Here is a 22,362-nt window from a genome sequence, read left to right as displayed (position 1 = left end):
TGCCCCAGATTAGTTGTACTCCTATCCTGCCCCAGATTAATTGTACTCCTATCCTGCCCCAGATTAATTGTACTCCTATCCTGCCCCAGATTAATTGTACTCCTATCCTGCCCCAGATTAGTTGTACTCCTATCCTGCCCCAGATTAATTGTACTCCTATCCTGCCCCAGATTAATTGTACTCCTATCCTGCCCCAGATTAATTGTACTCCTATCCTGCCCCAGATTAATTGTACTCCTATCCTGCCCCAGATTAATTGTACTCCTATCCTGCCCCAGATTAATTGTACTCCTATCCTGCCCCAGATTAATTGTACTCCTATCCTGCCCCAGATTAATTGTACTCCTATCCTGCCCCAGATTAATTGTACTCCTATCCTGCCCCAGATTAATTGTACTCCTATCCTGCCCCAGATTAATTGTACTCCTATCCTGCCCCAGATTAATTGTACTCCTATCCTGCCCCAGATTAATTGTACTCCTATCCTGCCCCAGATTAATTGTACTCCTATCCTGCCCCAGATTAATTGTACTCCTATCCTGCCCCAGATTAATTGTACTCCTATCCTGCCCCAGATTAATTGTACTCCTATCCTGCCCCAGATTAATTGTACTCCTATCCTGCCCCAGATTAATTGTACTCCTATCCTGCCCCAGATTAATTGTACTCCTATCCTGCCCCAGATTAATTGTACTCCTATCCTGCCCCAGATTAATTGTACTCCTATCCTGCCCCAGATTAATTGTACTCCTATCCTGCCCCAGATTAATTGTACTCCTATCCTGCCCCAGATTAATTGTACTCCTATCCTGCCCCAGATTAATTGTACTCCTATCCTGCCCCAGATTAATTGTACTCCTATCCTGCCCCAGATTAATTGTACTCCTATCCTGCCCCAGATTAATTGTACTCCTATCCTGCCCCAGATTAATTGTACTCCTATCCTGCCCCAGATTAATTGTACTCCTATCCTGCCCCAGATTAATTGTACTCCTATCCTGCCCCAGATTAATTGTACTCCTATCCTGCCCCAGATTAATTGTACTCCTATCCTGCCCCAGATTAATTGTACTCCTATCCTGCCCCAGATTAATTGTACTCCTATCCTGCCCCAGATTAATTGTACTCCTATCCTGCCCCAGATTAATTGTACTCCTATCCTGCCCCAGATTAATTGTACTCCTATCCTGCCCCAGATTAATTGTACTCCTATCCTGCCCCAGATTAATTGTACTCCTATCCTGCCCCAGATTAATTGTACTCCTATCCTGCCCCAGATTAATTGTACTCCTATCCTGCCCCAGATTAATTGTACTCCTATCCTGCCCCAGATTAATTGTACTCCTATCCTGCCCCAGATTAATTGTACTCCTATCCTGCCCCAGATTAATTGTACTCCTATCCTGCCCCAGATTAATTGTACTCCTATCCTGCCCCAGATTAATTGTACTCCTATCCTGCCCCAGATTAATTGTACTCCTATCCTGCCCCAGATTAGTTGTACTCCTATCCTGCCCCAGATTAGTTGTACTCCTATCCTGCCCCAGATTAGTTGTACTCCTATCCTGCCCCAGACTCAGGCTGGTCGTACTGCATGTGGACGTTTCTCTATACAATCAGTGTTCTGATCACACCAGTCAACCAATCACGTTCCCCTACCTTGACTGAAGCGTGGTCCGAGGTTCCTCCTCCGGCCCGGGGAGGCGGAGTTAGAGAAGGCTTTGACCTCCAGGTCCGAGTCGTAGTCCAGCAGGTCGAAGTAGGAGCGCGGCTTCACGCACCTCCTCGGCTGCTTCCTCACCGACGGACTCTGGCTGTCGCCATGGAGACCGCCCTCCATCCCGTCCCCTTCCTCGTTGCTGGACAGACCCCCGCTGACGGAAGGTCGTCTGCGCTTGGGGGGGCCTGGGCGGAGAGAGAGAGAGGGGGAGAGAGAGGGAGAGAGAGATGCAGTCGTTCACACACTCTGAACATCAGTTCGGCACAGAAGACAGAAGAACACTACAAAACATGAAACCCTATAATACAACATACAGGAATAAGTACGATATGAAGGACATATCTAAAGTTGTCATCTTATGAACGGCTCAGATGTGAAGCCGGGCCCTAGACACAGCTCCAGGATCAGCTTCCCCTCTCCTAACCTAACCTCAACCACAGAGAGGGAAATGCTAAACTGGCCCCGGATCAGCTTCTAGTGGGCACCTTCACCCCACGGCTGACTGGCGCTGACGTCACAGTTAAACAGGAAGTGGAGATGGCCTGCTGCCGTACCTTTGGGGAGCTTTCCACTCAGACGCCTGGCTTTCCTCTCCTCTATCTGGTCACATCTTTTATAGCTGGGGGAGAGAGAGAGAGAGAGAGAGAGGGTGGGGGGGGGGAGAGAGAGAGAGGGTGGGGGGGGGGAGAGAGAGAGAGAGAGGGTGGGGGGGGAGAGAGAGAGAGAGAGAGGGTGGGGGGGGAGAGAGAGAGAGAGGGTGGGGGGGGAGAGAGAGAGAGAGAGAGAGGGTGGGGGGGGAGAGAGAGAGAGAGAGAGAGAGGGTGGGGGGGGAGAGAGAGAGAGAGGGTGGGGGGGGAGAGAGGGTGGGGGGGGAGAGAGAGAGAGGGTGGGAGAAAGAGAGAGAGAGAGAGAGAAGGTGGGAGAGAGAGAGAGGGAGGGAGAGAGAGAGAGAGGGTGAGAGAGAGAGAGAGAGAGAGGGAGGGAGAGAGGGTGGGAGAGAGAGAGAGAGAGAGAGAGAGAGGGTGGGGGGGGGAGAGAGGGAGAGGGTGGGGGGGGGAGGGGGAGAGAGAGACAGATGAAACAACCGTTAGTTCACATTTCATCGACTTACAGAAGCACGTGTCATGATGCAGACATGCGTTTCTATGGTCTGTGTATCGGTCACTTTGGCCTGAACATATTACTACAAACAACCGTGCCCCGGTGTTTAAAGAGAAAACAAATCCTGTATATTGTTTACACAAAAGCCCCATACTGTGTTTATTTATTCTACAGTGACATCCTCTGTGTGTGTTCTGTGTGTATTTTGTATGTGCGTGTGTGTGTGTGAGGTGCATCCATTTATCGTTGAAGTTTGTTGTGTGTGCGTGTGCTGCATCCATTTATCTTTCTAGTTTGTTTGTGTATGTGTGTGTGTGTGTGCGTGCGTGCGTGCGTGCGTCACTTACACACAGCACTGGCGCTTGGTGTTGGGCCCTCCAAACTTGGGCTTGTCCAGGCAGTTCATGCATTCGCCACAGTCGTCCTCGTGGTTGCAGCCCTTGCAGACGCCACACCTCCGGGAGCGGTACCCGAACGGCCCCAGGCCTCCCTTCTTCTTGGCCGGGCCTCCGGACCTCCTGATCCGCGTGACCTTCTGGTCCATCGGGACCGGGCTGTCCCGCTCGGAGGGAGACCCCAGGCCGGCTAGAACCAGGAGAGGAGTTACGGGGGTAAACACGTACATCAGGTCATCGAGTCACGTACAACAGACAGGGAAAAAAGGAATGTCCCTGTAGGTTCTACTCTTGTCTTCCATTTTTACATTCTATTTACCCAGCAGATGCTTTTATCCTGACCGAATTACAAGTAATGGTCCTCTGTGGCTCAGTTGATAGAGCATGGCGCTAACAATGCTGAGGTTGTGGGTTTGATTCCTGCTGGGACCATCTATACTGAAATGTAATCACTCACTGCAATGTACGTCGCTTTGGATAAAAGCGTCAGCTAAATGGCATATATACATATATACACACACACATATATATATAAGTACAATTGCGTAAAAGTATGGGAAACGACTCTCCATCACAATGGCCACAAGTGAGACCGTTCTATAAAACATGGTGCTGGAAGCAGTCCCAGTGCTTGAGAAAGGCAAGATAACATCAGTCGGGTTTTTTTTCATCAGGTTAAAGCCACTTAGTACAGAAAAGGAATGGGGAAGCAGGAGGATGTGGGGAGGTTATATTCTTCACTTCTCTCAAACAATGGATAATGAGAAGATAAAAAGCATGTGACGATTAGCTTTGATAATCAGGTTTCATTGCTTGAGGTTCCTAAGAGAATGATTGGAGAGCTTGTCCTCCCAGATATCAGAGGACGACAAGTATTCCCAGATCTAGCAGTCTAGTATTCCCAGATATCAGGGGACGACAAGTATTCCCAGATCTAGTAGTCTAGTATTCCCAGATATCAGTGGAGGCTGGTGGAGGTAGAAATATAGGAGGACGGGGCTCATTGTAATGCATGGAATGAAATGAGGAATGGTATCAAATACCCGTGTTTGATACCATTCCTCATTCCATTCCATGCATTACAATGAGCCCCGTCCTCCGATTTCTACCTCCAGCAGCCTCCACTGTTGAACACTAGTACTCCTAGTTATCTACCAGCAGTGGATAAACCGTCATGGACACACGGTGCCCTCGTCAGGTCAGAGGCCGGTACCTTTGAAGGCAGGAGAGGGGGAGATGCCGGTCCTCTCGTGCAGGGGGAGGGCGCTGAGTCTGGGGATGTCGTCCGTCACCAAGGCCCGGGGCTGCCCCAGGACCACGGCTGCTGCTCTGCACACATGCTTGATACGAGGGCCTCCAGCTCTGCGGTACTCCTGAGAGAGAGAGAAGGGGGGGGGGGGGGGGGGAACACTGTTACACACTCTGTTCTGTTTACATGTGTTCGGATACCATTCCACATTTAATTCCATGCATTACAATGAGCCCGTCCTCCGATTTCTACCTCCACCAGCCTCCCCTGGCGTCTCTGATAGAGAATGAGATGGAACGCATTCGCACAACACGCAGAAATGGCATCAATTAACATAAAAAGGTGAGCACTCTGATCAACACTGTTGGTTCAAACGGGTTGGTTATTATATTTGTATGTTTTTTTTTTTTTTTTTTTTTTTCTATCATCAACTTCCATTTGTCCCACAAGAGTGCTGGATATGTCTCTCATACTGTATATAGTCTCTCAGTGTATATAGAGTATCTTAGTGTATAGAGTCTCTTACTGTATATAGTCTCATACTGTATATAATCTCTCACTGTATAGAGTCTCATACTGTATATAGTCTCTTAGTATATATAGAGTCTCATACTGTATATAGTCTCATACTGTATATAGAGTCTCATACTGTATATAGTCTCATACTGTATATAGAGTCTCATACTGTATATAGTCTCATACTGTATATAGAGTCTCTTAGTGTATATAGAGTCCCATACAGTATATAGAGTCTCATACTGTATATAATCTCTCACTGTATATAGAGTCTCATACTGTATATAGAGTCTCATACTGTATATAATCTCTCACTGTATATAGAGTCTCTCACTGTATATAGAGTCTCATACTGTATATAATCTCTCACTGTATATAGAGTCTCATACTGTATATAGAGTCTCATACTGTATATAATCTCTCACTGTATATAGAGTCTCTTACTGTATATAATCTCTCACTGTATATAGAGTCTCTTCCTGTATATAGAGTCTCTTACTGTATATAGAGTCTCTTCCTGTATATAGAGTCTCTTCCTGTATATAGAGTCTCTTCCTGTATATAGTCTCTTCCTGTATATAGAGTCCCATACAGTATATAGTCTCATTCTGTATAAAAAGTCTCTCTCATCATGATTGATTTATGCCAGTGTGGATCCCTGGCAAACATGCATGACTAGCACTGGTGCACTCCAATGCATTCTGGGAAGGGGGTGAGAATACAGCAAGCGAGGAATCACTGAAAGACTGATCGGCCAGTGAAACTAACAGACAGAGACAAGGAGAGGCTGGTGGAGGTAGAAATCGGAGGATGGGCTCGTTGTAATGCATGGAATGAGGAATGGTATCAAACGTGTGTGTGTGTGTGTGTGTGTGTGTGTGTGCATTACAATGAGACCATCTTCCGATCTTTGTATACAGCAGTACTGTGTGCCTTAGCCAATTCCCCCACTCTGGTCTGGACATTAAAGTTGATCCAATTAAACAATTCCATTGTAATCCACCAACGACAGTGGACATCGGTGGATTTCTACCTCCACCAGCCTCCCCTAAAAGAGATTCAGTTCCAGATCATCATTGCAGGGTTCTCCTGAACACTGTCATAGTGCACTCCTGGGGAGAACCCAGTCACCGTGCGCTCCTGGGGAGAACCCAGTCACCGTGCGCTCCTGGGGAGAACCCAGTCACCGTGCGCTCCTGGGGAGAACCCAGTCACCGTGCTCTCCTGGGGAGAACCCAGTCACCGTGCTCTCCTGGGGAGAACCCAGTCACCGTGCTCTCCTGGGGAGAACCCAGTCACCGTGCTCTCCTGGGGAGAACCCAGTCACCGTGCGCTCCTGGGGAGAACCCAGTCAACGTGCGCTCCTGGGGAGAACCCAGTCACCGTGCGCTCCTGGGGAGAACCCCATCATAGCGCACCTGTCCGTGTTGAGGTTCGATGTTCTCTGGGATGGCAGCAGCGGGCTCAGGCTGCTCCTTCTGTTTCCGCCTCCGTCTCTTCCCTGCTGGGTCTCTGGTGGCCGCGGTGCCTGCAGGGCCCACTAGGAGCTGAGGAACAGGGACAGAATGCTGCATCAAGAAGGGCTGATTGGGAATAGCACCAGAAACAGTACAATTGTGCTTTTTTTAAATTTTATATTTTATGTTTTTTAGGGCATTTCTGCTTTATTGGGATAGAGACAGTAGAGAGATTGACAGGGAGGATGGGTGAGAGAGAGGAGGGATGACATGTTGAGTGTCGGAATCGAACCAAGAACATTTGCATTTCTGTGGTATGCGCATTAGTATGCTACACCACTAAGCGCCCCCAGTTCTGCATTTTTATATCCCAATGGGTTTAATCAGTGAAAATCACACGGATCAGATATGTAAATGGTGCTGCATTTGGTTATCTATAACCTTATGTAATAACAACAATTATGGGAGACATAACACAATATGTTGATATTATGAAAAAGGTGTGAAAAGAAGCCTCATGTGGATATTAAAAAAAGAGCGCTAAACGTATCAGAATTGAGCCTTTTTACCCCCGAGGACTTGAGCTGTTTCTGCTGGTCGATCTTGATGAGCTGGACCTTGGCTTTCTTCAGCAGGTTGAACATCCTCTTGTTGGCACCTGTGAGGCGAACTCTCTGGGAGGTTCCCTTCTCCTCCGACAGGCCGCGGTCGCTGTCCGCACCCCTGCCGAGCTCCAGCTCCTCGGGCTCAAGCTTGCCTGCTTCTGGGAGACCAAAGTAGTCAAACACGTGTGGTGGATGAGGGGAGTTCCCTCCCGCATACAATGCAAAGCACTTTGAGCACCTTGATAAATCCAATTAATTAATTAATTAATTAAGCCACTTAACTGTCTCAGGTAAGGTGATGAGAGCAATACAAGATAGTGTACAGATATCAGGGTTCTCCCAAAAGAATGTAGAGGTGTGAGGAAATTAAACTGATATTTAGTAACGATAGAGTAACTCTCTTTGATCGCCAACAACATCGTTGTTAAAAGCGAAAGTGAACACGTTATGTCCCTCAGTAAATTCAGCGTTTTAGCAGTATTTTTAGGGGTATTTTGACATGAATAAACGTCAAAATAAAAGTACAATTTTAATAGTGCACTCTAGCGCCACCTTGTTAAGAAATCCTGGGGAGTACCCTGATACGTGCAATCTACGTTTACAAATAAACAACGCAATCATATGAACAAGGAAACTATTATAAATAACAACACTGTTCTTACCTGCGAGAAAAGCTGCAGCATTTGCCTGGTCCTCCTCCGTCAGTTCCGCCTGCTCGCCATATTGAAACGTCAGGAACTTAGAATTCAACGTCCTGACGCACACAGACACTTTCCTCACAACTCCCGGAGAATCCAGATCCTCGATCTTGAGCTTGGATTTGCCTTTCGGAGGGTTGGTGGTCCGTTTCCTCAGGCTGATGCTCTGGACCTCGTCATCCAGACCTTCGGCCACATCGACCGGGGTCTGGAGAGTACTACGGACCTCCTCTAGCACCAGGCTCTTCCTTCTCTTTCTGGGAAGTCCTGGGTGTAACTTCTTCAGTCGCTTGTAGATCTTGAGGTGAGATTGTTTCTGCGATTTGCTGAATATTGGGAGACGTTTCTTTTTCGGAACACTCAGTGTGGGGTCACCGGTTTTCGACGGATCACCGTCGGATGTCATTTGGAATTCTTTGGATAACAGTAAAGACTCGTACTTGCTCTCCAGGGTCTTGTCCAGTGTATATGCCTCCTCAGTAGACTCTCCAGGCACGTGCCACTTGAAACTGGGATTCCTCAGTAGGGACTTCCTCTTACCGGACAGCTTCTCTAATGACAAGCTGTCAGCTGCGTGAGTGGTTTCCTCTTCGAGTTCCTGAGCTGAGAACAGATCGACGTCTAGCTGTGCCTCGGTCAGAAAGTCGTCCTCGTCGATGGGAAGGTCGGGGGTCAACTCTCTGCCCATGCCGTCGCCTCGTTTTCTGCCCGGACGGGGGTGCAGGCCGAACTGGTGACCTTTCTTGGGGGAGTTTCTCCGCGGCAGAACAGACATGCCGGTGTCGTCCATGAACCTCTGCGGGGTCTTGATCACCCGCGAGGACCGTGCGCTGACCACAGGCATGATGAAGTGCTTTATGTTTTTGATGAACTTCGATTTGCCTGGCTGGGCGTCGAGGGAGTCCGACGTCACGTCTTCATCGTCCACGGTGTCCTCTTTCACTTCCCGATCTAAAAGTTGTTGGGCCAGGTCCATTTCTACTTGCTTAGACAACGTTTTAGGCCGGGATCTGGGCCTTTTCGACCCGAGGAACTGAAGGCTTGACGTGGGGACCTGTTTCCTTCTGTACTTGGTCTTACGGATACCTACGAGTTTGGCATTTGGAGCAGGCGTGGAAGCAGCCACTGGAGACAACACATCATCAATAACATCATCAATAACATCATTAATAACATCCTTTTCAACACCCTCCGGACCTGCCTCTCCTTCAGGCGATGTAGCCTGACCTTTCTTTTTCTCTCCCGGTTTCTGCTTCTGTTTGCACCTCTTTCCTATTAAGCTCCTTCGCCTCTTCTTGCCGTGTTTCAATGGAATCCTAGGGAGGCGTGGTTTTGTCTCTTCGCCTACAGGGTCATCCAACAACACCACAACTCCACTCTCTGTTGGCTCCATCTCTGGCTCCTCCTCCTTCACCACCAGTTCAGTGTCAGCCATGGCCACAGGTTCAGGTGGAGCTACCTCCAACTCAGCGGTCTGAGTATCAGCCGGCTCTGGCAATGCTGGCGTCTTCCTCCTTTGAGCTGGCCTCTTCCTCACTGACAAGCTAGTAGATCTTTTCCTCCTCGGTTTAGATACAGGGCTGGTAGATCTTCTGCTACTAGGTTTGGAGACAGGGCTGGTAGATCTTCTGCTACTAGGTTTGGAGACAGGGCTGGTAGATCCTCTCCTGCTAGGTTTGGAGACAGGGCTGGTAGATCTTCTCCTGCTAGGTTTGGAGACAGGGCTGGTAGATCTTCTCCTGCTAGGTTTGGAGACAGGGCTGGTAGATCCTCTCCTGCTAGGTTTGGAGACAGGGCTGGTAGATCTTCTCCTGCTAGGTTTGGAGACATCAGGCAATGATGGAACTTCCGCCTCTTCTGGCTCTTCGGTCTTCAGCTCTGCTTCACTGGTAGGCATCTGCGGGGGTTCCTCAGCAGGCTCCTCTGGAGGATCTTCGGCGGGGACCTTCGTTTGTTGAGGACCTTCAGCAGGTGGTTCCTCGGGGGGTTCTTCATCAGCAGTAGGACTCGTAATCTTGCGTCTCTGGATTGTCCACGGTTTATGACAGCCACGCTTCTTGGGTGTTCTCCGCCTCACTCTGGGGACTGGCACAGCTTTCCCGTCCGACGGAGAGGTTTTCTTCTCCGACGGAGAGGTCTCCTCCTCCAGGACATCACTTGGATCTTTTGTGACAACCTCTTTCTCTTCAGGGACTGGACTAGCTTGCTGAATCAGGAAGGATGGCTTTGAGCGATTACGTTTACCAGGTGAGGAGACCTTTTTAATCTGAAGGGGTGGAACGACCTTTGTGATGACATCCCCGGACTCAGTTTGAGGGGCCTCCTGTGGGAAGGAGAAGGAGAAGAGAGAATGTTTTCAGTTGTTGTTTTTTTTATCCACAAAGTAATTGTACATATCACAGCTACAGGCTGAATTACAGGTACAATTAACTAATAACAATAAAAACATTATTATAATACAAAACAACACCATAAACAACACAGACACAAAAGAGGGAATTGTGGTTGAGAGGCCAGACCATCGTTGTAAATAAGGATTTGTTCCTAACTGACCAACCTGGAAGGTTAAAGTTTATTTAAAGGTTAAATAACATGGTTGTCACCTGTTCCACCTCCTCCTGAACAGAGGCCTGATCTTCCTGAGACGAGATCTCCTCAACCTTAGGGTTGGAAGACTTCTCATCACCAGCTGTGTGTTCTCTCTCTCCCGGGGTGCCATCATCATTGCTGGCTTCCCTCTTCTCCACACTCTCTGGGCTCTTGGTCACGTTGGGATTGGAGAGAGAGGCTTTATCCACCTCAGTAGTGTTCCCCTGCCCCTCTGTGTCCTTCACATCACCTCCAGACTCCTGCACTGGGGAGGAGGCCTTGATCTTCCCCTTTACCAGTGTGAGCGTCCACACAAACTTGCTCCGTTTCTTACGGGAGCGCTTTGCTTTAGCACGAGGGCCGTCCAACTTGGGGTTTCTAACTCTGGTGAGCTTCAGTTTCAACCCTATGTCCTCGTCACTTTTAAAGGGACGGTCCTCGTCGGGTTCAACGGCTTGTTTATCAGGATCTGTGGCTAAGGGAACGTGGATTTCAGTCACCTTCTGCTGATCTTCTTTAGGGCCCTTGGTCTTGCTTTGTTTACGCCTACTCTTTCTGGAGGTCGATTTGGCCTCCTCTATTCTTGACACTTCTAGCAACGACTCTGCCAGACTGACTTTGTTGCTGTTCTGGTTTTCTGGCTCTGTTACAAGGCGTCCACCACCTGCTGGGGCTCGTGGGTTACTGCTTCTGCTTCTCCTCCGGATCACCAGTTTATTGACTTCAGTGCTAACCTCTGCTACGCGCTCTTTCCGTTTGAATTTCTTAACGTCCGTTTTTGGCTCCGCATTCCCACTTTCCAGTGCAATGTCGTGTTTGCGTGTCGATTTTCTGCCGCCCTCCGGTTTTTGGTCGTCAACCTCAACTTTGGCACCACTCGGAGGAGCGCTGGGTTCCGCGGGCTTGGAGGCGGATCTCCCACGTCGCCTCGCCGGCGTGGCTCCTCCCCCTCCCTCGTCCTCGGTGCCGTTCAGGTGCGGCGCCTCGTCGGCCTGCGTTTCCGTCTTTAACTTGACGTGGGCGCTGGAGATCTGCTCGTCTTGGTCGGCCTTCTTCGCTTTCGACTGAAACTGAAACCCTTTTATCTTCAGCTTCTTCACAGATTTCTGACGGCCACCCGCCTTTTCCTTCCCGACTGTCTTTTTGGCCACCAGCTTGATGGTAATCCTCGGAGTGGTTGACGACGCCCCGTTTTTTGTGGGACGTTTCTCCTTAGTTGTGTTCAAGTGCCTGCTTTTGGAACCCTTCTTGCTGTCCATGATAGGCTCAGCATCGAGGGGAGTTGGGCTGTAGGCTTCCTGTATTTCAGCATCTTCCTCTGGAGCCGGAGGGGCGGCCGTAGGCACCTCTGGGGTGGCTGCAGGAGGGGGCTTCTCTCGTATCCGTTTGGATTTGGTTTTGACAGGATCACCTACACAGAAACACAATATTTTTTTTATAATCAGTGGGGAGAATAAGGGCTAGTAGATTACCTGAACTAAGAAACAAAACGTACGTTTTAGGTGGGCATCACTTTCATCGCCTTTACACTTCTGTTTGACAGCACCTTTAATTCACAGTACAGAAACGATCAGGTTTAAAACAGTAAAACGGTTATGACACAGATATTACACAGACTTAACCAATGAACAGGGCTACTTTCTTTTGGATTAATTACAACAAGCTCCACTAGGTGATGTTGGTGCTAGGTCGTCGTAGTAACACCACTTGTTTCCACATAATTACACGGTAACAATGATGCAGATACCAGTCGATCAGTTCCATAAGATGATATGGTACAAACATTTGGTTGTAAAGAGAAGTTTACGTGCATGTGATTTACAGTTGTAGCTTTGTACGTTGTACTTATATTATGACAACTTGCCTGTCAAATTGCAGGCAATGCTATGTGTATTATTCCAATCATGTGACGGAGAGTTGGAGGGGGGTGGGGGGAGGGAGGACCACGTGGGGCAGAATAACACTCACCTTTGGAGGGATGGAGTCTAGGCCGTAGAGGCCCCTTGTAGCCTTTTCCTTCAGATTCAAATCCAGGGAAATCTTCTCCCTGGATAACAAGCACAGGTAATTAATCCTTCAGGTAATGTATTCCACCTTGTTTTTGCATATACAAAAGCACAGCGGAGGACGCTGGTGGGGGTAGAAATAGGAGGACGGGCTCAGTGTAAAGCATGGAATGGAATCAGGAATGGTATCACACACGTGCATGAATTACAATGAGCCCATCCTCCGATTTCTATCTCCAACATCCTCCACTGCCGGGGACAGTAAGAAGGGTAGTAGCTAAGCATAAATTGTACACAGCAGTATTGTGTGTCTGAGACAATTTCCCCAAGTTTATCCTACCCTATAAAACAATTCCATTGTAATCCAACAACAGCAGTGCACTCTGGTTAAGATTGCGTGGTGGCCACCTTACAATCCATTGCATACATTAATATGGAGGGAAGTTAGGCTAGACTAAAGGATACTCGTATAGCTGTGTTAATCATTAGTACAGCACAAACAGACCATGCCCATCTCTCAAACTACAAACTACTCCAGCAGGTAAAAAGTCTCACCATCCATGAACATATCTAGATTACCAGGAGAACACCAGCAATTTACCCAGTCATGCCTGAGGAGGGGGGGGCGTGGGGGGCACACAGATCTACAAACTACTTGTACACGCTTTACTACGCAATTCTTTCAAATTGAATGGATGCACTAATTCATAGCAGTCGCTCCCCACTTGCGAAATGCAAAAATTCGAAGTTAAATGCATGCAAAAACTAGCTATCTCGATTAGACTATTACGTAAAATTTCAAAACACTATGCGATTTGAGTAGCGCATCGTGCACGCAAACAGTGGCGGATTTGGCTCCTCGTACCGCCACGGCGTATCGAGCTGCACGTATCTTACAACATGACAAAATATAACCACTACCGGTTTCACTAGCTCTCATCATCATGGTCAGTTTTCCCTCCAATGAGTGAAAACACTGCATCAGCTACGTTAGCTACCACGCTAGCTAGCTACATTTCCACACTCCGATTGACTCTGTGACTGCGTCAAAATGTACAGCTTCGCTTCAAAGAGCGTGAAAATAGCCCCAATAACGCACCGCGGCACTCTTTTCTGCAGTGTCAAGCTAGCTAAATTAGCGTCTTGCCAGGCAATCTTAGTAGTTGACCCCCTCCCCCCCTTGGATTCATAGGGCTTATAAGCAAATAGGTCCCCTGTGCGTTACTGATTCGTGCATGCAACGTTTCCACACTAGCTAGCTACAGATATAAACATCAGCTAGCTAACCTTCCCCTTCTTTGTTAGCTAACGCTAATGACGAACCTCCAGTGAAGTGGCTAACACAGCTAGCTATGCCTAGCTTTGCTGCTGAACTTCTATTCCGAGAAACGTAACTTCGCTACATTATCAGCTATTTATATATGCCCAGCCAGCTCGCTAACAAAACTCACACAAACACAACACTTAAAATTAAAATGAAGCAAAAATACTAACTCCTGGAGCGTTTTGGCAGCTCACCTCTTCACTCCCACTTGAGCTGTACCCAGCCTGCCCGAGGCTTTGGTGGTTCGCCTCTATCCCGAGTAAGCGCAAGTGAGACGGGTCCTCGTTTAACGACAGCACCAGGCTGGTGGGCCTTGGGCCTCCGTTAGTCGCATCGTCAGCTTCTGCCCCTGATCGGCCAAGTTGCCACCGCTTCTCGGAACGCAAACGGCTGCGAGAGTTCCACGGCCGACCGGGGAAGCGACCTCGGGGTGCAGCAGTGCCACCCTGGACTCCTATGGCAGCCGCGGTTGCTGATCCGCAACCCGCTGCCGCCATCATAGCTTCAACAACAACACCGATAGCAATTTGAGGTGAGACAAGAGGGAAGGCGCGAGATAGGGAGGGGGGACCCGCAATGCCGCTGGGAAAGCGAGTCTTTCCGACGACAACTTTACATCCCAAACTTGTAAAAATCTGTCAATTATGACTGGAATTTGTCGCAGCAGTGTTATGTCATGCACGATATGTATACAATAAGTTTTGTACACCTTTCCATCATTCCATCATTCCCCTTGCCTGATTCAAAATGTGTACTATATTTGATTATTAACTACAAAGCCCAGCCTCCTCTCTAAGCAAAATCTTTACACATTTTGTGAATGGCCATCGACTGAGCGCTGGCTGTACTGGTTGTACCCTCCGTCCTCCTCATCTGATATGGAGGAGGATGAACTACAAACCCCCCTGGGTGGGCGCTCCTTACCTGTGTGTGTATATGTGTGTGTGCGTGTGTTTTATGCTGTAACACAACCTATTTATTGTACTGTCTTATCCGAATGCCACATCTGAGATCTCCGTGGGAATTGTATTCTATTCTACTCTATTTGTTTTCCATTGATATGAAGATGATATCGTTTTAATGGTTTCTTCACATGGTTGAGTTTAGAATTGGATTCATTGTAGGCTTGTCCAAGTGTCCAAGTTAGATCATTGTTAGGAACTCCTTTTTTTTCAAAGGTTATACTTGCACACATTTTGCTCGGAGATTTTGAGATTCAACACTGTCAGCAATCATATGTAATTTCCTACGAAAAGTGTATTTCCACAGTGCTGGGATCGTATACACGTCTTTAAAAGGTAAAACTTCATCACCCAAGGTGCATGGCGATAGTGTGAACGTCACATCCCCTCATAGAAATGTTCAGCAGGAAAGCGGAACAAGTCGGAATGGTCTTTTGTGTTGATGTTTTGAGCCGTTTAACATTAGATTATCAACAGATCTATATCTATTTGTCGTCTAAACATTTCTAGGAAACAGGTAAAATGCTTGGCAAATCTGGACAACACTGTCCTTTGTCATATTGTGATAGTTAAATGTAGGAAAACTGCCGTTATTGCGGTAGCAAACCGAAACTGGCACAGATTAATTGCGCAGTATTACGCCTCTGGCTCTGCTTTCGTCTACACCCGTTAGCTTCTGCATTTATTTCAAGATACTGTGTTAGTTTACAAAATGATTCGATCAATATTGTTAAATATATGTCGTCTTTGATTTAGTCTTTTTGTACCGTCTACTGTCCCATGTGATGCGGTCACAAGTTGGCCAGACTGGTGTTCCCTCTCACATTGATAGGGGGCACTAGTTTCACAGACGGCAATGAATGAGGATTGGTCAGCTGGTGTCCTGATGTCAATTAGAAAAGTATAGTATAATTATCTGGAAATATGTTTCCTCGAGGTGCAATGCCTTTAGTTGATCGACCTACTAATGCAACGTTTTCCAACTGCCAGGTCTCGGAAGAGGAGAGACTAACAGGAGAGCATCATGAATCTGGAACGCCTTCCCAACGAGGAGAAGCTCAGCCTATGCAGGAAATACTATCTCGGTAAGTGGGTGGGCAGGACTGGACCACCAAGTACACAGCCACACACACTCAATGATATCTTATCTAGATGACATGTGACTGTGTGATTGGGGCATTTCTGTCTCCTGTGCAGAGTCTCTAGTAAAATGTGGAAACTGTATGATATGATACAGGATGAACTTACAAACAACCTGGATGGGCGCTCCACTGTGTGTGTGTGTGTGTGTGTGAGGGTCTGGGTCTGTGTCAGTTCCAGTTCAAACTGTAAAAGGTGGAATCATGTTGGAACCATTTCATACTTCTTTTGTTTTGTTTTTCTCAGGGGGGTTTGCATTCCTTCCCTTCTTGTGGCTGGTGAACGTGGTGTGGTTCTTCAAAGAGGCTTTCATGAAGGAAGCATACAATGAACAAACCCAGATCAAAACATGTGAGTGTGTGTAGGAGGGAGGGAGGGGGCGGGCGGGAGGCCTGTTTACATCATCCAGACCCAAATGGTAAACTGTGTGAGAGTATTGTGTTCCCGTTTGAAATAATCAGCCTTGTGTCACTTGTGAAGGTATAATATGCGAGTGATGATATCATGACTAAAATCAATCACGCCCACCTCTCAGATGTGAAGCGGTCGGGCCTGGGGTTGCTGCTGTGGGTGACGGTACTCACCACCTGGATAACCATCTTCCAGCACTACAGAGCACAGTGGGGAGAAGTGGGCGACTACCTCTCCTTCACCATTCCCCTGGGCATCCCCTGAGACACCCAGGACAGGAGACAGGGAACTGCCTTCTCAGTCCACTCTGATGCTGCATCCCACACCAACCCCTAGACCCTCCTCTTCCTCCCTAGGCTCTCCTGCAGAGCTGACAGGATTGGATAGGTGTTAGCAATATGGCAGCAGCTTCATCTTGCCCTCTGATTGGCTGGGTGGTGATGTCGCCATATTGCTTGCACCTATCCTATCCTCTCAGATCTATAGGAGGGGTTTGGGCTAGGAGCTGATTTGGAATAAGGCATAATATTTCACTGATGGTCCACTCACACACACCAAAGCATTATCCAACGTAGAGCTAGAACTTCTCACTAGGAAGGGTGACGGTATGTAAGCTAAATTTTACCGATTTAACAGACTGAGTGTGTAGTTGATTTTGATGATTATTAATCATGGTTATCGGACACTACCTTCCCCCCCCCCCCCCACACACACAATGTTTTCTCGTAGAACGGACGTTTCACAATGTTTGAGGCTGTTTGGAAGGTTATATTCTTTATTTTTCTCTTTTTCTTATTTTTTTCCTTTTTTTTTTTACTTGTGTATGTATGACGAATAAGTGGCACATGTACAAACTTTTTAAATGACATGGGAAGTGTGTGCCTTTATTGTTCTCTACAATAAAACATGGAGAGCTCATTGTGTGCCGTATGTCTTTTCAGTAATATGACGGGCATGCCTGTAGCTTTGGATAACAATATCCAGTTGGCTTTGTGTGTTTAATGGGGGTGTTTGTCATTTCAATCTCTACATATAATCTCTATGACCACCCAGATAACAATGTACCAGTTAATACCATAGTCTGGACTGCACTCTCACTGTTGTTGTTCCAAACCCATGTGGTCAGATGTTATATCACTGTATGATTGCAGTGTTAGTCTTTTGAGTGCCTCTGGCAAAGCTCATAGGCGCCTATTATGAAACTCAATCCCCACGTGCCGACTGCCCCTCCCCCCTCCGCTCTCCCCGGTCCTCACTCCCCCTTCCCTTCTACCCTGTCCCTCCTCCCCTTTACCCTTCCCCCCCTCCCCTCTCCCCTCTAACCTGCCTCCCCTCCATCCTGTCCCCACTCCCCTCTACCCTGTCCTCACTCCCCTTTACCCTCCCCCCCTCCCCTCTACAGACAGACAGGCAGGCAGGCAGGCAGACAGGCAGACAGGCAGACAGGCAGGCAGATGCCGTAGATCCAGGAAGGGCACGTTCCCAGCAGCTCCGGTACTTATCACCAGCTGGCCACCGAGTCTTCTAGGGTTTCATCAGTCACGCCTGGCCGTCTCCACCCACGGGTCATCACGCTGCAGCTCAGCTGAGACAGCCAGACGTGTGTGAGGAAGGGTCGTAAGGTACTGATCAGAGGAGTGCTGAGATCTGGGAAGTCCCGGGAACGTGTTCAGAAGAGCAAGGTGATCAGATACTGCAGAAATGTACGGGGGAGAACAGGTTTGAGTGTCTGTCATGTCGGCCTAAAAGTAGCAGTAGGTTATTTTAAAGGGACCATGTGCAGTTAAGACACAGAAATCAAACAAAATCAGACAGTGAAATATGATGCTTGCCAGAGTTGGCTAAACACAGCTTATATTCATCCGCAAACATAACTAAATACACAAACATACCGAATAATAATAATTTGAATAATCTGGACCACAGTGGTAATAAGTGTTACACACTGTCTTGTGTTATCCTCTGTGCTCTACGTGTGATTCTGTGTTTCCCAAAATAAAACCAATCAATCAATATGTCTCCCTATCATAAAAGTCATGTCAGATAGTGTATGCATTACCTCCTCCCCTGGAAGCCTGAGGTATATGACATCGTTACTGAATGTTGCGACAGTGAGGGCAATGTCAGAACACACCGTTCAATCAAGACAACCTCATGTTGTAAGGTCGCGTTGAGTCCCCCCCCATTCCTCTCCAGGACAATGTGGTTCAGAGAGAGTTGCCCACATAAATGAAGGATGTGTTCATCTCTCTCTTTTAGGACTTTCTATCCTCTCTGTTTCCAGCCTGTCTCTGCCAGCAGCTCATCTCACGGCCGTTTGATTGGACGTAGACAGCTCCAACTTTCCTTTCAAACGTACCAGTCAAAAGTTTGGACACGAACTTGCCAAGAGTGTATGTATGTAAAACATATTCTGGTTTGTTTAACACATTTTTGTTTACTACATAATTCCATATGTGTTCCTTCATAGTTTTGATGTCTTCAATATTAATCTACAATGTAGAAAATAATAAAAAATAAAGAAAAACCATTGAATGAGAAGGTGTGTCCAAACTTTTGACTGGTACTGTACATGTTTCCAATTGATATCCATGTAATGTGGTCTCTGATGTATGCTGGTGTATGTTAATAACATTTCATTATTACAGCTATTATGTCCAGCCATCTACATGCATGATCCATATTCAACAAAGGATTAAGAGTCATAATCCATGTAGGTCTAACAGAAGAATGTTAATATGCAGGAGAGAAACAGTGCTTTGCTTTGGAAACATCGAAATCCCTCTGCAAATAGCTCTAATGAGTGTAACCTTAATTCAAGGTTAAAAAACAGCAGCAACAACAACAGTAATTGAACATTAATTATCCAGAAATGATTCAAGGTTAAAAAACAACAACAACAATTTAACATTAATTCCAGAAATAATTACTGTTATTCAGACTATATTGGAAAGAGGTCTCAGGCCTTTCAGAAAGGACAAAAAAAGATTGAAACAATTCCACAGAAAGAGTTCCATGGAATTTTTACGCTTAGGCCCAGTAGTGGACTGGTGGCTGAAAGTCAGGGGCTGTTTCTGCTGTCCCAGTCCGTCCCTGCTTAGGCCTACAGTATGTGTTCCACAATAACAGGCCTGTCCTCCTCTATGTTGTGAATGGTTACACACAGGAGACAGCTGCAACTGTTGCTGGCAGACCTGGGGCAGACTGGCCTATCAGGAACCAGGACTGGTGACTGCCCGTGTGTGAAAGCCCCCCCCCCCCCCCCCCCCCCACACCACCACCACCAACAAACACTGTGTACACAGCAGGTGTCACGGAAACCCGCAATAAGGTTAATTAAAAAGATGAGAACATTATTGTTATGACACGTGCGCTGGCATGTGACTCCTGTCCCTTCTCTGTGACTGCTGTGACTGTCTATCTGTTTGTCACCCAGGGGGGGGGGGGGGGGGGGGGGCACGGGGGACCCTAGGGAGGCGGGGGGGGGGGATCGGGGGCCCTTGGACATATTTTTAGACAAACAATTCCGGAAAGGATCAGTTTCCCCTTGAGACCCTGTTAAATTAAATGAGAGTGAATTTGGAATATAGCAAGTGAAAGTGAATTGTAATTCGGAATAGATAATATGCATTGAGAATACGCTCATTTACATAAGTGACATTCTCATAGGGGTAACAACTTTTTATAGCCTATGATTTGCTTATGATCGTATTATGGACAGGCTTTGATCATAAGACTACTAACAAAAGCATAATTCCCCTGGGATATTGGTAATTAATCCCAAAGCATTTGAAGGTGCCCGACAGCCTGAATAGTTCTCGACTCCATTATGTAACAGCTGAGTCATAAATACAGACCTTAACGGACACTTCCACAAGAAGACGGGACAGAGTCACAGCCGTCCGCCGCTCCTATTGGCAGACGGAACCCAGCGGGGACTCACCGGCGTCGTTAACTGGAAGTGCGAAGCGGGAGCGACGCATTCGGGATATTCCACCGTGACCTCCTCCAGCACTGCGCCGTGAAAGGTCTTTAAGATCTGAAAAGTGAACTATAAAAACCGTTGCTCCAGAGGCTGTTATTCATATTATTAGTTTAATTAATCTGAACGAAGACATCAACAGAGGAACAGGTTAATTGCTGCCAATATATAAATATATATTATAACATTGTTTTATCTTTACCAAGCATATAGGCTATAAGCCTAATAATTTGTAGATTTTATTGGACTCTCATTTTATTCAACTTTTTTTTTCTTTGTCTGAAAATCAGCCGGTCCAATGAAATATCAATAGATTGATAACCAGTATTCATATTTTCTCTTTTTCTTCAGTTGTGAAATGGATTTCTACCTGCCACCAACCCTTCCATCCGGCGGTATTCCATGGGAGAGGGTCCTGCCGCCTCTCCTCCCCCGGTTGAACAGGACATTTGGCCAGTATTCTTGGGCGCCGTCGGAGATACTCATCCCGGGTACCGAGCAGACGGGCTCCGCACAGGTGGGATGTCATTACTGTTACTGTCTGCATCAAAGACATTTTGGGAATGTCTCAATTATGTTGCGATCATGCGATTTACATTGCAGTGAGTTCATACATTTCAGTATATATGGTCCCTGCAGCAATTAAATCCACAACCTAAGCGTTGTTAGCGCCGTGCTCTACCAACTGAGCCACAGAGGTTGTGGGTTTGTTTCCTGCTGGGACGATATATACTGAACAATGTATATATATATTTATTTAAAAAAACGTACCTTTAATACACTAAGGCTGATCAGTATTTTCATGTCTGTGAGAGTTGAATGACAACATTTTATTTAACCTTTACAGTTTAGTCTCATTGAGATGCGAACTATTTTTCAAGAGAGACCTGGTCCAAGACAACAGCAGTGGGGGACAATGTCGCATTACAAACGCAGACACACATACATCACAAACAAACAGACATACACAAATCACAGACACAATAGCGTGGTGCTTGGGCTCATGGTAATCTAATACTCTGTCAATCTGACTAGTACTAGTGTGGTCCCCTGTGGCTCAGTGCATGCAATGCTTAGGTTGTGGGTTTGATTCCCGCTGGGACCATCTATACCACACTATACTATACTGACCGTTCTATACTGAAATGTATGCACTCACTGCAATGTAAGTCGCTTTGGATAAAAGCGTCAGTTAAATGGCAGATATACTAAGAGGGCAGATGTTCCTGTGTGTTTCCAGGTGAACTGCGACCACAGTGGGTTTCTGGTCCAGGTGGACGTCAAGCACTTCAACCCTGAGGAGCTGATGGTCAAGGTGACAGGAGACTTCGTGGAGGTGCAGGGGAAGCATGAAGAGAAGAAGGTCAGTAGATACTGCTACATAATATGGATGAAGAATCCTTCTCTGCTGATAATCAGACTTCTGTTGCCCACTGAATCAGCTCCGTCTGGTTGTATGCATTCACTTTTAAGATGTGCGGTCCTCTCTGTTCCATTCCATAACTATGTGTGTGTGTGTGTGTGTGTGTGTGTGTTTATCTGCCTGTGTGTGTGTGTGTGTGTGTGTGTGTGTGTGTGTGTGTGTGTAGGATGGCGCTGGGCTGATGACGAGGCAGTTTAACAGACGCTACAGGATCCCAGAGGGAGTGGACAGCATGGCTCTGGCGTCAGCTGTGTCCCCCGAAGGTGTCCTCATCATATCAGCCCCCCTGCTGCAGGGAGAGAACTCCAGACCCCTGGCCCACTCACAACCATAGGAACACACACGCACACACACAGTCTCTCTCACACACACACACTCTCTGTCTCTCTCTCTCACACACACGCCACTTTTACTACATGCCAAGGATTCCGACAACAGCCGTATAAAAACTGACTGACAGAAACAAACCAGAAACACTGGCCTCCACCCGACGTATCAACAACCACTCACTACAGCAGCTGATGCCTGTGCCAAAACATGCATTAACGCCCTCCTGGCTCCAGTCTAATATTCCCTGCTCTGAAGTCTCTCTGAAGTGTGTACATACCGACAGGACGCCTCCTTCATCCGGTACCATCCGTTACTCATCCACCTTAATGGATTATTATGAAACCAGTCATCATTGTAAATATTATATAAACACTATTTGAAATGTTGATTTGTTCCAAGTGTGAACAAGGTCAGCGTAATGCACTCTAAATCACGTGTGTGTTGACGAAATACT

At 47.2% G+C, this 22,362-nt stretch overlaps 3 protein-coding genes across 9 annotated transcripts in view; 2 read left to right on the top strand and 1 right to left on the bottom strand.

The window, feature by feature from the left end:
- The window catches only part of kmt2bb (lysine (K)-specific methyltransferase 2Bb), a gene marked incomplete at both ends in the record, with an annotated part of 46,302 nt that extends 32,142 nt beyond the window's left edge, over positions 1-14,160 (bottom strand). The window contains 11 exons of one of the 3 annotated variants that reach the window (XM_083678447.1): positions 1,660-1,905; positions 2,275-2,339; positions 3,169-3,406; positions 4,430-4,589; positions 6,400-6,528; positions 7,008-7,201; positions 7,706-10,064; positions 10,345-11,741; positions 11,826-11,876; positions 12,299-12,377; positions 13,831-14,160. In XM_083678447.1, coding sequence (XP_083534573.1) covers positions 1,660-1,905; positions 2,275-2,339; positions 3,169-3,406; positions 4,430-4,589; positions 6,400-6,528; positions 7,008-7,201; positions 7,706-10,064; positions 10,345-11,741; positions 11,826-11,876; positions 12,299-12,377; positions 13,831-14,160 — 5,248 coding nt within the window. The remainder of the gene's footprint in view (positions 1-1,659; positions 1,906-2,274; positions 2,340-3,168; positions 3,407-4,429; positions 4,590-6,399; positions 6,529-7,007; positions 7,202-7,705; positions 10,065-10,344; positions 11,742-11,825; positions 11,877-12,298; positions 12,378-13,830) is intronic. The other 2 variants (XM_083678448.1, XM_083678449.1) reach the window with 2 other exon arrangements.
- Positions 14,161-15,025: 865 nt separating this feature from the next.
- On the top strand, positions 15,026-17,091 carry psenen (presenilin enhancer, gamma-secretase subunit). Of its 2 annotated transcripts, none has more exons than XM_083678211.1 (4): positions 15,026-15,042; positions 15,613-15,707; positions 16,009-16,113; positions 16,298-17,091. In XM_083678211.1, exons 2-4 carry the CDS (start codon positions 15,647-15,649, stop codon positions 16,435-16,437), a joined length of 306 nt encoding a protein of 101 aa, XP_083534337.1. In that variant the 5' UTR covers positions 15,026-15,042; positions 15,613-15,646; the 3' UTR covers positions 16,438-17,091. The 2 variants fall into 2 exon arrangements, with proteins under 2 accessions (XP_083534337.1, XP_083534336.1); XM_083678210.1 differs by having other exon boundaries at positions 15,026-15,139.
- A 652-nt stretch (positions 17,092-17,743) lies between these two features.
- Positions 17,744-21,926, top strand: hspb6 (heat shock protein, alpha-crystallin-related, b6). 4 transcript variants are annotated; one of them, XM_083678152.1, is made up of 4 exons: positions 17,744-17,855; positions 20,507-20,672; positions 21,396-21,518; positions 21,745-21,926. In XM_083678152.1, exons 2-4 carry the CDS (start codon positions 20,514-20,516, stop codon positions 21,910-21,912), a joined length of 450 nt encoding a protein of 149 aa, XP_083534278.1. In that variant the 5' UTR covers positions 17,744-17,855; positions 20,507-20,513; the 3' UTR covers positions 21,913-21,926. The 4 variants fall into 4 exon arrangements, with proteins under 4 accessions (XP_083534278.1, XP_083534279.1, XP_083534280.1 ...); XM_083678153.1 differs by lacking the exon at positions 17,744-17,855 and adding an exon at positions 19,442-19,504; XM_083678154.1 differs by lacking the exon at positions 17,744-17,855 and adding an exon at positions 20,075-20,201.
- The last annotated feature ends 436 nt before the right edge of the window (positions 21,927-22,362 follow it).

The sequence above is a fragment of the Argentina silus genome, assembly GCF_951799395.1.
Source record: "Argentina silus genome assembly, chromosome: 10".
Taxonomy (NCBI): domain Eukaryota; kingdom Metazoa; phylum Chordata; class Actinopteri; order Argentiniformes; family Argentinidae; genus Argentina; species Argentina silus.
This window is presented reverse-complemented; position numbering and strand designations above follow the sequence as displayed.

What these genes read in the sequence shown, in the direction of transcription:
- psenen (XM_083678211.1), top strand. Translation starts at nt 15,647, where the DNA reads ATGAATCTGGAACGCCTTCCCAACGAGGAGAAGCTCAGCCTATGCAGG. An exon ending in ATGCAGGAAATACTATCTCG is followed by an intron (nt 15,708 to 16,008) that starts GTAAGTGGGTGG and finishes TGTTTTTCTCAG; the next exon opens with GGGGGTTTGCATTCCTTCCC. An exon ending in ACAAACCCAGATCAAAACAT is followed by an intron (nt 16,114 to 16,297) that starts GTGAGTGTGTGT and finishes CCCACCTCTCAG; the next exon opens with ATGTGAAGCGGTCGGGCCTG.
- hspb6 (XM_083678152.1), top strand. Translation starts at nt 20,514, where the DNA reads ATGGATTTCTACCTGCCACCAACCCTTCCATCCGGCGGTATTCCATGG. An exon ending in AGCAGACGGGCTCCGCACAG is followed by an intron (nt 20,673 to 21,395) that starts GTGGGATGTCAT and finishes GTGTGTTTCCAG; the next exon opens with GTGAACTGCGACCACAGTGG. An exon ending in GGAAGCATGAAGAGAAGAAG is followed by an intron (nt 21,519 to 21,744) that starts GTCAGTAGATAC and finishes GTGTGTGTGTAG; the next exon opens with GATGGCGCTGGGCTGATGAC.